This window comes from Impatiens glandulifera, chromosome 1 (genome assembly GCF_907164915.1).
Source record: "Impatiens glandulifera chromosome 1, dImpGla2.1, whole genome shotgun sequence".
Lineage (NCBI taxonomy): Eukaryota > Viridiplantae > Streptophyta > Magnoliopsida > Ericales > Balsaminaceae > Impatiens > Impatiens glandulifera.
Window position 1 is genome coordinate 84,068,525 of NC_061862.1, and position 17,821 is coordinate 84,086,345.

The window sequence follows — 17,821 nt, forward strand, 5'->3', positions numbered from 1 at the left end:
ATGTATTTTGAAATAAGCTTTTTTTTTTTTTTAACAAAAAAATTCTTAAAATATTAAAAATTTATCTCTTTTAATATCATATCCATGTCATCTCCTTTATCAATTCAAATATAATGGGAAATTGGACTAAATGACCCTAAAGATAGGGGTATTTGCGTCCGTGGTCACTGATAATTAAATTTGATCTGGTGACCATTTTATTTTTTTTTGACGAAATTACCCTTTTCGCGTAACGCGAAGTGACTTCGCGAAACGCGAAGTGACTTCGCGAAACGCGAAGTGAATTAGGTTAATATAAATACTTAAAATTTTCATTTCCTTCATTTTGCTTCTCTCTCTTTCTCTCTCTTCTCTCTCTTCTTGTTCGTCGGCCGGCGACGGCGAAAACTTTGGCGACGGCGACGGCGAAAACTTTGGCGACGAGGACTACGATTATGCCCCATGAATCTACAAAGATAAGAAAACCTTAACCTGAATCGATGTTTATAATACAGATTTATGTTCTTATTTCAATACCTTCATTTCAAACCCTAACTCTAACCCAAATCGATTTATGTTCATGTTTCCAGCATCTCCATCTGAAAACCTTAAATCAATTAAATCTGTTCATATTGGTTCATACTGGTTCATATTGATTCATATTGATTCATTTTTTTGTTCATTTTTTGTTCATTTTATTGTTCTTATGTCGATGATGATATTTGCAGATCATATGGGTTCTGTTTCGCGAAGTGCTTCTCGTTACGCGAAGGGCTTCTCGTTACGCGAAGGGCTTCTCGTTACGCGAAGGGCTTCTCGTTACGCGAAGGGCTTCTCGTTACGCGAATGGCTTTTCGTTTCGCGAAGGGCATACTACATAAGCACTACGAATACTAAAGGGCTGATCGTCATGCAAACCGGTAATACTACATACACCCTTGGTGCTTTCATTTGAATTCTTAGTTTTAAATTGTTAAACAAACAAAAGAATTGGAATTGTACCTCTCCCAAACACAGTTAGTGTTTTTTAGTTTGTGCATTTTGATATGAATGCTTCTAATGTTCACCCCCATCATGTGTAGGGAAAAATCCCGTGAAAAGGGAAGAAATAGAGAGGGTGATAGGGAGAAATCTCGTGAGCGATCTTATGAGAAGCCAAAGGATCGTGAGGAACCGGAGGATGAAGTGGAGGGATTGTATGAACATGAATGTCGTCGACGAGGACAAAGAAAATCAGACAATCATAATAATGGGCGTGGTGGTGCGCAATATGAACAACTAGAACAAATTGACGAGGACAAAGAAAATATTAGGTGAATGATTAGGTGAATGAGAACAATTTTTCATTTCCATAATAGACTACCACCAATATCCAAAGAAAATATATATCTTATTTGTTCAAATAATAACTAGACTGGTCCTCCATTTTTTGTTTTTTTATAGCTTTATATATGATAACTCTCTAGTCTGAGTATGAATGATAAAAACATTACATTTTGGTGAGTTTTGTCTTAAATTTCTATCCCAAATGTAAATAACAAAAATATGTTTATCATTTGATTTCCTTAGGTGACAGGATGAAAGTACAATATTACATTAATAATTAGAAAAACTTTATATATATCTGATTAAAAAAATAAAACAGACAAAAGAAATGAAGCCTCATTTTAATTAGAGAATTTGAGTAAATGAAGCTTATTTTAATGTCCATTAGGATTAAGTTTAATAATGCAAATTGGATTAAAGTCCCTTAATATGAAAGGGAAGTTTATCCAAGTCCAATCTCAATTTCTCTATGTCTCCCTCTTTTCAAAATGCAATTCTATAAATAAACCCTTTAACATATAATTATAGAACACCTAAATGAAAACAACTCAATTGTATTGACTATTGAGAAAATCCTTCATCTATAACGTCGACACTTAGCCGGTTTCCGTCTTGCTGTAAGTACTTCTTCACTGAATCCAGACCCATATGACGAAACATAAAGCCCTTCGCGAAACGAGAAACCCTTCGCGAAACGAGAAGCCCTTCGCGTAACAAGAAGTACTTCGCGTAACGAGAAGTACTTCGCGTAACGAGAAGCACTTCGCGAAACAGAACCCATATGATCTGCAAATATCATCATCGACATAAGAACAATAAGATGAACAAAAAAATGAATCAATATGAACCAGTATGAACCAATATGAACAGATTTAATTGATTTAAGGTTTTCAGATGGAGATGCTGGAAACATGAACATAAATCGATTTGGGTTAGAGTTAGGTTTGAAATGAAGGTATTGAAATAAGAACATAAATCTGTATTATAAACATCGATTCAGGTTAATGTTTTCTTATCTTTGTAGATTCATGGGGCATAATCGTAGTCCTCGTCGCCAAAGTTTTCGCCGTCGCCGTCGCCAAAGTTTTCGTCGTCGCCGGCCGACGAACAAGAACAGAGAGAGAGAAGAGAGAGAAGAGAGAGAAAGAGAGAGAAGCAAAATGAAGGAAATGAAAATTTTAAGTATTTATATTAACCTAATTCACTTCGCGTTTCGCGAAGCCACTTCGCGTTACGCGAAAAGGGTAATTTCGTCCAAAAAAAATAAAGTGGTCACCAGATCAAATTTAATTATCAGTGACCACGGACGCAAATACCCCTATCTTTAGGGTCATTTAGTCCAATTTCCCAATATAATAGCCCTACTAAGGCCATCAAGTTTGAATCATCAATTCAACCAAACATCAACTCTATTATTCAATTCGTAAGTTGAATGTTAAAATCAGATATTTTACAAATCAATTGGTGATTCCTATAGTTTCCTGGACTCTCCCTAACAAACTCCTAGAATCAATCAAACCATCTCAATCAAGTTTTAAAGACCTTTTACAGAAGGCAAAAAATCTGTAATTACAATGGTCATTCTCAATCACCTAGGGGAAAAGAAGAAGACAATAGTTTGGCCATTGTCAAATGATAGGAAATACAATGGTCATTCTGCACCTAATGCCAATTTGCAAAAGAAACATGGACTAAAACAAGCATTCAAATAAAATTCCCTAATTCAAAATAATTTATCTTACAAGAATGGATGTTAAACATGAAAAAGATGAATAGACAACAGGAGCAGAAGTTGAAACATATTGTATGAATGTGCTTGGAGATTTGAAAAACAAGAAACAACCTGATCTTCATGAATCATAATCGAATTATAACACTTACAACTCAACATCACCAAGCTTTTGAACAAGGAAATCTGTAAGAAAATCAATGGAAAGGGTACCAGGCCGAAGAAAATCAAACACATCAATTCAATGAACAAACATTCATTCATGTAGATGCAGATCCCAAATTAGTGGAAAATAAGAGCTACATTGCAGCAATCTTCAGCACACATGATGCAAACTTTATCACAGGAACAGACGAAAATAATTAATGGATTAGATGTCACGCTTGCAAAAATGAAAGCAATAAAATTAACAGTTACAAGAATCGAACTACAACTTACAGAAAATTACAATACTTACAGATTGTCAAATGTCACTAGACGGCAATTGACACTCTTTAACACCTTCAATATAATCAAGTGGGTCAAAAGAGAAATATACTACAACTCACTGGACTGTCATTCAAATGAAAGAAAGAAACTATGGCCGACCCTAAGTATAGAGATGCCTGGTGCAAAAAAACTTTTGTAAACTAAAAAATTAAAACTTTACAGATATAGAGCTGCAAATAAAGATCATCAATACCATAATCTGAATTGGAAAGTTTCACTAAGAAATCAAGTTTAAGTCTTACTAATGTTATAAACAACACTGGAAAATATCCAAGGTTAACTAATCATCCAAAAACAATATATAATTTGTAAAAACTCAAATATGATTGACCAACCAAACTGTTACAATACATGGTCAAGTTTGCAACAAATAGTTATTGACTGCACCACTACTGCCAGAGCTGATAATCATCCCTATAAGAACAAAATAACTGTATTGAAGTACATATCATTTTCTTTGGTTCAAAAATTGAAGTTACATACTTCCCTTAAGCTAAATTTTCTTTCATCTTAACCATTAAACACTAAGATTCTACAGTCTCAATAAAATAGGCTAGAAAATACCACATGCTTCCTTCTTTATATGCACAATGCAGTCCAAAGATTAACAAGGCTCCCAAGATCTTCAACACATCAAATTTCCACTTCCGTCGTTGCGTTATTTGGACCGCTCATAAAAAACAAAAGAACTTTATAATTTGCCGAAACAGAGTACTTGAAAAAAGACCATCTCCTTTACATGGCCAGTTAGCATGCCTACTTCTCGAACTCAAACTCATCATCCCTTTGTCCTTGTGATGGTTATGCTGCCTTTACCTCCCTCTGTTCGGATTTTGGTTTTCCCAACGACGGGCTTTCCAGAAAAAGCTGAAGTTGGGTAGGCAGAAGAAGAATTATCAGTCCCTTGCTTGCGTTTTTCTGGTGGTGGTGGAATACGAATCCGTTGGTTTATATCCTTTAGAGTTACATCTCCATGAACACCACATGGTTTAACAAATGCAAAGGGATAAGCAACCGACGAAGTAGACTTTGGTGGAGTTCGGATGTAAGAAGACATTCTACCTAAATAAACATGTCAAAGAAATCTATATCAGGATCATTTATGCTTTGAGAACCAGATGCTTTAGGGTACCAACATATGTGCAAGCATAAATTTAAGAAAACAAGAATTTGAAAAACCTATTCATTTTGAAAAGATTCCAAGAGTTAATAGTGGAAAGGAGAGGATTGTACAAAGGGACAAGCAAGCAAACCTTTGATAATGATATTTTTAGGAATCTGAATATGTTTCCTTTGAGTGAATGCAGCTTCATTTTCTAATGAAGGGTGACACAAATCTGATAGAATCCTGATCATACAAACAAGAATAATGGATGAAGAATTAAAATGACAACCATTAAATTATAATTCACTGGATAAGAAATGAACTACTAAACATACATGTCCTCTGAACTGCAATGAATATCAGGTTCATTAAGACAATCGGCTACCCATCTTTCAGATGATGGATCCAAGGAATCACAACTTGGAATATCATCTACAATAATACAATCACCAATTTCTTGCATATTATTCAATCTGTACTAATCGAAGAAAACATATATCTAAATGACAAATGGACATACCTGCAAACTCGGAATCCCATTGCGTCATTTCGAAGAAATCATCTGTCAAAAACTCATTTCGCTCCTAAAGACATTTAATCAAAACAATGTATCAGTTTATACTTCAAAACATAAACCAACATGAATAAAGATAATACATTAGAGGTTTGATCACTTGCATGATTAGCACTGACCTTAGACTTTAGGAAATTCAAAGGCATCTCATTGCAAAGAGACCCATCAAAGACTTCATTTTCAAACTGCAGCATTCGCCGCCTCTTAACCTGTGAAGACTCCCGCCTGTACTCCAAGTCATCGTCCATATCTCCTGAAGCTAATTCAACCCTTAAGTATATTCTGTCTTATGGGTAGTCATATTAGAAAAACCATTTTGAAATGACAAAAGAAAATCCTACCACTGTCCGGAGCAGCAACATGATATGTGAGATCACCACAGGACTTCGCTGGGGTGGATTCATTATATTCCATGAAGGAGAAAGCATCTCCTTTACAGTTCCAGGGTTCACTATAACAACCAAGGACCAGAGTGAGAATGAATCTATAGATTTCAGTTCAAATCATATGAAAATGGATGGATCATCATATGATCACAACATATATAAGTGATTCAATTCACAGGGAAGAAAAAGCATAGCCAAAGAATCTAATAATGTATATTCCTTCTTATTGACCCTTGTAATTGAGGTCAAAACTAAAAGAGAAATGAAATTAACCCAGTTAAAAAGAATTTCTTTGGAGAAGAGATTCATAGACAGATATCATCCATTCCCATCAAAAGAAATTCCAGTATAACGCATTTAGAGAAACTCAGAAATAAAATCAATAAAAATGAAAGAAATTTGCAAATGGGGATTAGCACCCTTTATTTCCACAATCCATCGGATTTAGAGAGCCTGGAAGCCGTGGATAGTGTCAAAACGCCTCAAATCGCTGTACCCGTTACGAGTTGTTTTGAAAACGCTCCTCTCCTGTGTCTGTATAGAGAGATAGAGACCCGTCCCCAAACTTGTATAGTCAAGCGCCGCTCAGTGTAGAGTCACGCCCCCTCTGCCTTCTCTCTCTCTCTCTTTCTATAAATACAATCTCTTTGGTTAAGTATGGTTCATAGACATTTGTTACTTTTCTCATTTACTAATTCACTATAACAAATTGATAAAATGGAAAGGCAGCTCTTTTACATAAAATATTTATAATAATAATAATAATAATAATAATAATAATAATAATAATATATATATATATATATAATAATGTTTAAGTCGAAATCTTGAAAAGTGAATAAATTGATTCGGGTCTATCATCGAGTAGGGTTTAAATAGAAAAAAGGGGTTTACTATTTGTATTTTTTTCTCTCATTTATCTATTTATCCAGATCTAAGCTGTAGAAGCACGATGAATATTTAAAAACTGTCTCATCCTTCACGCTCTTGTTTTGAAACATAATCGATTACATCCTGGTATTGTTTTGTAAGGTGATTGTTTCAAAGATGTTTGTTGTGCTGAGACTGCGAGGGCACGACATAAAAGTATTGTTTTGTAAGGTGATTGATTCAAATATATTTGTTGTGCTGAGATTGTGAGGGCACGACAGAAAAGAGAGCACGGTTAGTACGTGACTTTCTAAGTCTTGGTAAGATTTTTGAATAAATTAATTGAGATTGGTAAAATGTCGACTAAATTCAAGGTCTCAATTTCATTATAATCAAACTAAGCTGGCTTTAGGGTTTTGATTCTTGGGTTAGAACAAGGAAGTCAGTTGAATTGGACATAGATATATCTTCGATCACCTCCTAATTTCGGAAATGAAATGATCAAATCGAATTTCTGAATGGGTAAGAAACCATTCCATACATTGGCATATTTGGTTTCTAAAGGGAAAATAGTAATATGGATATAATGTAATGAAACATGTAAAATTTGATTCTTCTATGTTTGGGGAGATAAATAATTTCAAATAGAGTTATTGATTATATATATAAATAAATGTGGGGTTATTCTATTTTGATCTCCCTTGACCAATTAGAAAGTTTTTATATTTGAAGCAAGTCCACCTTATAAAACAACTGCTCGATTTAATTAAAGGAAATTGTTTTCAAAGAGAAGGATAGGTACCAAACGTTTTAAGCTGATATCATATCATGTTCATGCATTGAAAATCTTTTTTTTAGTTATTTATAGAAGATTTGCTTACTCTTTCAAATAGATTAGGAGACTCTTTTAAAAACAGGTAACTAAAACGTGTCTCATAACCACATCAACCAGTGGCTTAAGATCAAGCGGACTAAAATATGGACCCTCGTCCATGTAAAGACGATAGTAAATTATATTGATAATCATTCATTAACAATAATAGTATAAAAAGTTTGATAATCTAAAGAATTAAAATCAAAAGACCGAGAGTGTACTAGACCAGCCATATCGATTTGGTGTATCAAGGAAACATTTACCAAAGATTAATTGCATATTTTCATTATGTTGGATATTTTCATTATGGGTGTTCCTTTTCCCTCCAAGAGTCACCCCAAATGACCACATTTTTGGTTCGACCCTCCTACTCAATTTCATCTTCATGCTTCCGAAAGAGACTATAGGGAATGTCGACAGTATTGGTGTCTCCAATTCAGTCCTCTGCTTCAACGTTACCAGTGCAATATTTCAATTTCTAGACAAGGGTTTGGATGCAAAATTTCAACTGATAAGCACTTGAATCTAGGTTGTGTAAGCTCTTTGATTTAGTCAATTTATATTAACCTTTGATTTGACCAACTTCAATTGGGATCCTTCATCCTTGGGTTTTGATGTTCAACAAGTACTTTGGCAGAAGCGGTAGAATAAACAAATGTTTCTCAATCAATCAAATATATAAGACTAGTGAGGATCTCTTCTTAAGCATCCTCAAATAGGATTTAAGGTGCACCATGACATTCATCACCATGATTATGAAAATTACCATAAATTCTTTGGCCGTGGGGGCATATTTGTCAATCCCAACGTAAATAGTTTTATCATCGGGCTCCATCTTTGTTGCATATGAAATATCAGCTTATTAGACCAACCTCAACCGAACGGCAAACGGATACCCCAACACCCTTTTTCCCCTCCAACCAAACAACAAACCCATACGCAAAATACATATTTCTTCCCCTTCTCTCTCCGAACACAACACATATATGCGTTTGAACGGTTCATATTCACATTTTTATATTAAATTATATATATATATATATATAATAATAATAATAATAATAATAATAATAATAATAATAATAATAATAATAATAATAATAATAATAATAATAATAATAATAATAATAATAACGTTTAAAGGTAACTAGCACCACATTCATCCATGTAATTATCGAGTATAATCCACGTGATTAGATACTTTCACTCTCATTTTTCTTACTTTATTTTCCTTAATTAAATTTTGTTTTCCATTTTATATATAAATATATATATAATTATTTATATTAATATTAATTCAAATTTCTCATTAATTAAATATTAATTATAAAAATTCCAACAACATCAATAAATAACATAATGAATTCTCATTAATTGAATTTAACATTAAATACTAATTATAAATCTCCAACAACATCAACGTATGTTATAACTATATGGAATTAAACCAGTTAAATCAAAATTTTCATCTTCTTTTCCACACAAATATTTTTCTCTTATAAATAATCATAGATCAATAAAGTCCAACTACAACAACCACGTCAATAAAGTACGGTATTTTTTTTCTCCTCTCTCGTACTCTCCCTTTCTTAATTAATTTTGTTTTCCCTTACTATATATATATATATATAATATTTTCTTACTATATATAATCTAAAAAAAATTATTTCCATTATTTTTTTTTGTGATGTCTTTTAACTATGTATAAGGAGCTAACATTTCTTAACTTTTCTCAAAGATATTTCTTAACTTCAATGTGTCGGTATGCTGGATTTCTCCGCGGTTTTGTTATGATTATCAATTTTTGGTTGCGAGGTTTAAGGCTTATGAAGCTTGTGAATGCCCTTCTTGTGAATTCTAAGGACTTTTTCATATATTTAGTAGATATGTGTAGAATTGTATAGGAGGAATTACAAAGTTGATGAGGTATATGAAGAAATTTTGCCTTATTAAAGAGGAAATTTTGTATCCTCATTGGTGAGGAACACTGAATGGTTAGGGTTTGGAAAAAAAATTGCAGATCAAAAAATTAGATATGAAGATATTTCGCATGAGAACAAGACTCTAGCATTTTGGTGCCTACCTCTAAAGTTTTTTATTTTGCATAACTTTTTATGTGGATCGTTATAATTTAATGTATATTTTAAGTGTATATTCTTATAATTATTGTTAAAAGCATTTTAATATTTTAGATCTAGTTTTTCATAATTTAATAATATATTTTTCTTTTCTCTTTATTGGGGTTAATATTTGTTAAATCTTTAATTTTTGGGGGGAATATATACATTTTTTTCTTTGGTTTATAATTACCATATATGTTTATACAAATTTTTTGTAGGTTCATTATTTGAAGATATGTTTATAAAATAAGTGGACTTCTCTAATAGTGTTCTCTAATGTTGTTTGTTTGGTTAGTTATATTGATATTATGTAGTATTATTATGTCTTTTTATAAATACATAAATATAAAAAATTCAAAATTATTTTGACAATTATTTCGATATATATATATATATTAAATGTATTCTAAATTAATATATATATTTTTTATTTAGCTCTTGCAAAACAAAATTGCTCGGAATAGATAATTTCCTTATTAAATAAAAAGGAAGAACCCCTCCCCAAGTCGTGCTTGCATTTTTCATTGCACACAACTTTCCCTATGTATCCATCTAAAACTCAGTTCTTTCCCTAGATAAAACTAAAAAAAAAATGAAATAGTCAGTTGATTTTATTTAAGCCTTCCTACATGAACATTTCAGAATTGATTTTTTTTATTATCAGCAAGGGCCTTGCGTAAACAGTGCATTCGACTAAAAAAATTACGAGCTTTGTTACTTGCTTTTGTTGAATGCAAATGTGTGGTTACTATCGGTCAGACACAACAATTAGATAAAACTCTTGCTATGATAAGACCATGCATTGAACATTTTCATAAACGAAATATCATGAACAATGAGAAAAAAAAATAAACATGGATTAATTCTAATTATTACTGTTTATAAATATTCAGTGGAGATCTTTTTATTAATTTTATGATGTGACCTTTTAGTTTATTACCACTAGACTAATTTGGTGGGATAAAATCAAGGTTTTAAAATACGCGGTTGGACCGCCGGTCCAACCGGTCCGACCGTGAAACGGGTGATTAACCGTACCGGTTGTTGGCTTCAATACATGAACCTTACGAACCGGTCAAAATCCGGTTGAACCGGACGGTTTGGACGGAAAAGTGATACCGAAATTTCCGGTTGGAAAGGTTTTCTCTCTCCAAACACCAAAATTTCCTCTTATCAGATCTATTCAAGATTGATCTCCTTCCTCCCCTCGGTGTCCTCCTTTGTCGTTGATTAGATCTGTTTAGCTAAGAAGTAAAATAAAAAACATGAAGATTGAGCCTTCCTTTTACCTTCACTGGAAGTAGATTAGAAGAAGAGAAGATGATACTTGGAGAAGATGATACATGCTTCGAGGAGAGATAAGACAATAATTTTAGAGAAATGATAGTTGGAGAGAGAAAATAAATTTAAGGTTAAAAATTAATCATAGTTAGGTTAAAAATTAATCATAGTTAAATTAAAAATAAAGGTATATGATTTTGTTTATTTATTACTTTTAAATAATTTTATTTATTTATTTATTTATTTATTGATTTCACCCTACAAAAATTAAACCGGTCCAACCAGTGGTTCAACCGGTTGAACCGGTCGGACCGAAGTTCGCCTAAAAAACCGGGTTGATGAACGGAACGGTTTTCAAAACCTTGGATAAAATAGAATATATAAACATTCTAAGTGAATGAATAGTAAATATGAATATACATAAACATTTGATGAAGAATCAAGTTTCAAATAAGCAAATTTGATGTCATTTAAAGAGCCGTTACCCCTCTTTATTAATCTTTATTAATTATTGAAAAAATAATTCTTCGTTCAATCAAACTTTCTTCGTTCAATCAAACGTTACAAAATCTCCCATCAATTAAATTATTCAAATCATAAACAAAATAAAAAAATATCATCTCTATTTTAATAATTTTAATATATATATATATATATATATATATATATATATAAACATAAAACATTTAACATCATTTTGACAATTATTTCGATATATATATATATATATATATATATATATATATATATATATATATATATATATATATATATATATATATATATATATATATATATATATATATATATATATAAAGTTTTTATAAATGATAATTTTATAAATTTATTTATTTATAAACCTTTCATACAATTTACTTATATTATGAAATAACTATTAATAATTATTATTTTTTTTCTCTATATATATTATATATTTTCTATTCATATAAATATATTCTTTTTTATTAAATTAAACATTTTATAAAAATTTCGTTTATATTTTTCGTACAACGTAGGTATTCTACTAGTTTAAAATAGTTTATAAAGTTTATAAATAATTTAATATTCAAAGTTTATAAATAATTTAATTTGAATATTTAACCTTTATATAATTTATTTCAAACATTGAATTTAGTCCTTTAACTTTTAATTTAAATGAATTATATATATAATTTTTATATAATTTATTTATTATTTTTATCCTATATATTTTTATTAATATTTTTTAAATATTAAAAATTTATAATAATAAACAATATTGATAAAAAAAACTAAATAATAACAAAAATAATTAGAAAAAAATAATAATTCGTTGCAAACTACGAAATTAGAAAAAGGTATTTCACAATTTTTTTATTAAAATGTAAAATAGTCTTGTAAGTTTATAAATAATTTAATTTGTATATTTAACCTTTTATATCATTTATTTCAAACATTTAATTTAGTACTTTAATTTTTAATTTAAGTAAATTTTATATATAATTTATTTATATATATAATTTTTTTTATTTTTATTCTATATATTTTTATTAATCTTTTTTAAATATTAAAAATTTATAATAATGAACAATATTAATAAAAAAACTAAACAATAACAAAAACAATTTGAAAAAAAAAATCGTTCCAAAATACGAAATTATAAAAGATATTTAAATTATTAAATCATTACTCAAAAGTAAAAATTACATTTTCCACGCTAATTAAAAATACAACATAAATAATAAAAATTAACGACAATCAATACAAATATGATTAATAATCTGGTAAATTAGAATCATTTCCTCTACTATTTTATCATAATTTTATTAAAATTTTCTTTTTTTTTTTTTTTTTTTTTTTTTTTTTCGGGAAAACGACTTAGCGTCATTTCATTAAAAATTCCCAAAAACGGGAAAAAAAACCACGAGTTTAAGAGATCATTCTAGACAGGCCTAGAATGATTTTGAAGTCGTAACATTCTGAATAAAAGCTAAAAACGTAATTGAATTATCTGTTTACAATGCTTTTAATTCTAGTGAGTTTAAAAAACGGTAAATTCCAGTTCCTGCAGATATTCCAGTTCTGCTCCGTGCTTGGAATTCCTCTCCACGTTCCCGCGAGGGCGCTGCAATCCGATACAATATCTTTCCATAACTCGTCAATGCTCCTACGGGTTCTGTCATATACCCTTGCATTCCGTTCTTGCCAAATGTTATACACCACTGCTCCAAAGCCGCACTTGAACACGCTTGTTGCAAATCTATTTCCCTTGGCTTTGAGTAGTGCCGCTTCTTTGATTTCATTCCATTCGCTCGGGAAACTGATCAGCTCCAGGCTTTTATAGAATCTGTCCCAAAGCTCCGAAGCAATACAACAGCTCCCGAATAGGTGATCTATGGTTTCTTCATTTCCTATGCATAGAAGACAGCTCGCGTCCGGGATGCTCATATACTTACTGATACGATCACGTGTGTTGAGTCTTTCCCAGAAGGCGAGCCATAGGATGAACTGGTGTCGAGGGATAATCTTCGTTGACCATACAAGAGGAGCCCATTCTACTTTCTGCGCTTTTTCCCGGATTACCTCCCATATTTTCTTCAATACCAGCTTCCCATTGTCCTCAGCTTTCCATTCATGAATATCCGGTCTGTCGTGTAGTTGTATGTTACTTATATGATCAAGTATCCTCTTTCCTTCTGGAATTCTTCTCAAGAGCAAGTTCCAATTCCCGTATTTGATGTCTCTGATTTTCGCTTTTGCGCAGTCCCTTCTGATACGAGTATTTTGAAACTGCTCCTTGTCGATGATGGGCTGGTTTTCAAACCAAGGGTCGTGCCAGAATAGAGTGCCTTTTCCGTCCCCTAGTCGGATGTCATAAAGATCTGCAATATCGCTTCTTAGTTTAAGAATCTTTTTTAGAGACCAGCTCATACCTTCGTGAATTTTGCAGGTCCAGATGCTGGTTTCGTGTTTCATAAATCTCGTATGCACCCATTTGATCCATAGTGACTCCTGATTGCGCTCCAAAGCCCACAGATGCTTGAAGGTTAGAGCCTTGTTCCACTCGATACAGTTCTTTAAGTCGATGCCTCCCTCTTCCTTCGGTTTGCAGAGAGCGGTCCATTTGACTTTCTTTCCTCCTCTTCCACTATTTCCCCAGATAAAGTTTCTCATCAGTGTGTCGAGTTCCTTCATTACCTTCTTCGGAATGACCATTTGCTGCGCCCAATAGCCAACTATGCCCATAACCACGGTTTTGATAAGTTCGATCCTCCCTGCATAAGAAAGTTTTTTCGCTGCCCAGCCAGATATCGTGTTTTTTACCTTTTCAATCAGCGGCTTGCAGTGTGAGATCTCGATCTGTTTTGCAGTTAACGGAATTCCTAAGTACCTTATGGGAAATCTGCCTTCCTTGATGCCCATGATGTTGAAGATGTCCTGTTTTGTTTCGTCCTTCACGCCTCCATAAAATGCCACACTTTTGCTTTCATTAATAGTTAAACCTGTTACCTCAGAAAAGAACGTTAGTGCAGCCCTAATAGTTTTAATGGAATCAACGTCCGCGTGCGCTAGAATGAACAAATCGTCAGCAAAGCATAAATGTGTTACCTCTTCTACCTCACAGAATGGGTGAAAGATGTATGGACGATTCTTTCGGAACATCGCGAAGATGCTCTCAAAGATCGCCATGATAGCTACGAAAAGGTAAGAAGAGAGGGGGTCCCCTTGCCTTACCCCGTTTTCACCTTTGAAATAGCCTCTGTGGACTCCATTGACGCTAACAACAAAGCAGGATGATGAAACGCATTGCATAATCCAATCGATAAAAATCATAGGAAAAGCAGAAACAACCAGAAAGTCTCGAATGGCTTCCCATCTAACAGAGTCAAAAGCTTTCTTGATATCTATTTTGAAAGCCACTCTCGGGGATATTTTCTTTTTCCCGTAGCCTTTTAATAGGCTCTGCATGAGAAGAATATTATGAGAGATTGTCCTACCGGGGATGAATGCAGATTGATTAAGATTTATTATTTTTCCTATAACATTTTTAAAACGTTTAGAAATGATTTTGGAAATTATTTTATAAATCACATTGCAGCAGGAAATTGGTCTGAAATCTTGTACTTTCTCAGGTACCGCAGTTTTGGGGATCAAGGTTAGGACCGCTGTATTCCATTGCTTTAACATCTTCCTGTTTTTGAAAAACTCCAGAACCCCATCAGTAACATCTTTACCCACAACCGACCAATTATCTTTGAAGAACTGTGCATTAAACCCATCAGGACCCGGACTTTTATTCCCATCAATACTAAACAAAGCTTCTTTAACCTCAACCTTCGTGACCACCCTTATCAACTCGCGACTATCTTCTGCAGAGATTTTCCTATCAATAATTTGATACAAGGTATTCAGGTGACTTTGATGCTGCTTTCTTGTACCCATAAGCTGCTTATAGAAATCAATAGCCAGATCTTGGACACCCTTTTGACCCTGAACATATTCACCATCATCATTCTTCAGCCTGTACACATTGTTTCTCATGTTTCTAGCCTTGCATTTTCTGTAGAAGAAAGCTGTGTTTTTGTCACCCAACGAAAGCCAGCTCTGTCTTGATTTCTGTCTAACAAAATTCTCTTCAAGCAGACTCAGCTTCCTGAAGTTTTCAAGCGCATATCTTTCTGTTTCATTGAGTTGTTCATCACTAGCATCCCTTAATAACTTTTTTTGAACCTCTTCCAGTTCTTCTCTAGCAGCCAGAACTCTATTGGAGATATTGCTGAACTTCTTCTTGTCAAAGCTTTGGAGATGATTCTTCAGGAGCTTAAGCTTCTCAGAAACCCTGTACATGTTGGAACCTCTGACATCTGTTGACCATACACTTTCGAGGATACCCTTGAATTTATCGTTATCCATCCAAAAATTGAAAAATTTAAAGGGCCTTTTGAACCTTTCTTCCTTTTCCCAGAACAATTTAATCGGGCAGTGATCAGATATACCCGGATTCAAAACATGAAGTTGACTTCTCGGAAATTGGTTAATCCAGTTCTCATTTACCAGACATCTGTCAATTCTACTTTTTCTAATTTGTTCATTCCCTCTCGTAGAAGACCAAGTGAAGAAGTTCCCAGAATTGGTAGGCTCGATACAACCCATATCTCTGATGCAGTCATTAAATTCAATCATATCCCGAGTAATTTCAGATTCTGGGCTACGATCAGATTCGTTTCTAGTTACGTTGTAATCACCGAGGACAGCCCAAGATTTATCAATACCGATCCAGTTTCTAAGACAATTCCAGAGGAGTCTTCTTTCCGTGCTTGAGTTGCTACCATAGATAATAGCAAGATTAAACACGATTCTTGTGATTCTGTCTTTGACCTCCACCAGGATTGCTTGATCATTCGAAAAAAGAGTCATCACCTCAACAACTTTGTTATCCCAAATAACCCAGATTCTGCCCGTTTTGTCATTTGAGTTATGAATGATTTCCCAGCTACTATCAATACACAGTTTGCTAACCTTCTCAACGTTCCGACTTTTGACTTTTGTCTCAAGAATACCCATAATAGTGATCTTCTGATTCTCAATGATCCTCCTAATTTCTTTACATTTTAGAGGGTCATTGAGTCCCCTTATGTTCCATGTCACTATATTCATGAATGAATATAAGTGTTGGGTTCCTGACTTTCCAGACTGTCCTGGACCTCTTCATCTGAGAAATCATAAGCATCACTTGCCTCACTATCCTCAATGGCTACAGTTTGATTACATGGAATACTATTGCCATTGAGTGAGGGTTGCCTCATGTAGATCTCATCTTCTCCCGTGATAGATTTAGTAGCTTCTGGATCCAGGATCTTTCTGCTTTGTCTTCGATTTTCATCTTGTTCTGCTTTAGTAGATTTTTTCTGACTTTGAACCTCTTCACTACTAGATTCATGTTTGTTATCGATTTTTATTCGCCCTACTTCAGAATTAAGGCTCACTGCCTTATTCAAGACCAAATTGTCTTCTTCTGCACTTGATCCTTTGATTTCACAAAACCCAAGATTTCCCAGTCCATTTTCAAGAGCTTCTTTATTACTTATTCCAAGATTCTCCTGTTCATCATCTCGAAAGGTGGCTCTGAGCCCAAGGGTCAGGTTATTTCGAATTTTGATGACATTGTTTTTTAGGTTCCTGCTTGCATTCCTAGAACTGTGAAGAGTAGACTCACGACCTATTGGAGTGCCTTCAGATCCAATTTTGCTTGTTTCATATGGGCCAAGTATTCCCCGTCCCATAGATCTTTGAATTTCAGAAACTTTGGAACTAGGACATGTAGTTACTTCAAGACCAGTTCTTTGATCAGTATTGGGATCGGTGGAGTTAGGACCAACAATAGTATCATCCACAATAATAGGACTTGTGCCAGTATTAGGACCAATATAGCCGGGATCAGCAATGGTTGCACACTTTTCATCAGGACCTGTAGTAGCAAGTCCGGTAGCTTGAGTAGTTTCATGATCAACAAGTCCAAGACCAGACTTAATATGGTCAATATGGCTAGGAATAGTAGCTTTATGAGAAGCTCTAGGACCGGTGTGTCTATGTCCAGCTTTATCAGGACCGATACCCTGACCAGGACTGACATTTTGAATAGGACCTATTCTTGAGAAAACAGAATCCCTAGGACCGGTGCCCTGAACATGACCAATATGATCAACGTTAGTAGGGCCAGCTTGTACCCTTACCCACTTCATTCTTTTTCCTATCTTCTTCCTTATCCTTATCTGTTCTTGCTTTTGGTTGCCCATCTTATCATCCTTAGTGCGTTCATTGCTGTTAAGTTCAGACCTGTTCACATTTCTCTCAGCCTGAGCCTGGTTAGAGTCATTGATATCGCTTACTTGAGTGTTGTTATTGGCCTTCGATTTTAGATTATTATTGACTGGACATTTATTCGTAGCGTGTGTGAAAGTGCTACACCATATACATCGATTTGGTTTCCATTCGTATTGTACTCCAATGTCAAATAAATTTCCCAGTCTATCTTTAAGTTCAAGCTTGATTGGAAGAGAGCTACTTGGATGGATTTCGACACTAACTCTGGCCACAGATGCACGCTC

At 33.4% G+C, this 17,821-nt stretch overlaps 1 protein-coding gene across 2 annotated transcripts; it reads right to left on the minus strand.

The window, feature by feature from the left end:
• Positions 1–3,825: 3,825 nt before the first annotated feature.
• On the minus strand, positions 3,826–6,215 carry LOC124921941 (protein XRI1-like). Of its 2 annotated transcripts, none has more exons than XM_047462648.1 (7): positions 6,008–6,215; positions 5,544–5,653; positions 5,322–5,455; positions 5,149–5,212; positions 4,964–5,060; positions 4,777–4,871; positions 3,826–4,585 (listed from the first exon to the last, which is right to left on the minus strand). In XM_047462648.1, exons 1-7 carry the CDS (start codon positions 6,025–6,027, stop codon positions 4,302–4,304), a joined length of 804 nt encoding a protein of 267 aa, XP_047318604.1. In that variant the 5' UTR covers positions 6,028–6,215; the 3' UTR covers positions 3,826–4,301. The 2 variants fall into 2 exon arrangements, with proteins under 2 accessions (XP_047318604.1, XP_047318603.1); XM_047462647.1 differs by having other exon boundaries at positions 5,322–5,461.
• Positions 6,216–17,821: the final 11,606 nt, after the last annotated feature.

What these genes read in the sequence shown, in the direction of transcription:
- LOC124921941 (XM_047462647.1), bottom strand. Translation starts at nt 6,027, where the DNA reads ATGGATTGTGGAAATAAAGG. An exon ending in ATGGATTGTGGAAATAAAGG is followed by an intron (nt 5,654 to 6,007) that starts GTGCTAATCCCC and finishes TGGTTGTTATAG; the next exon opens with TGAACCCTGGAACTGTAAAG. An exon ending in ATGGGATTCCGAGTTTGCAG is followed by an intron (nt 5,061 to 5,148) that starts GTATGTCCATTT and finishes GTATTATTGTAG; the next exon opens with ATGATATTCCAAGTTGTGAT.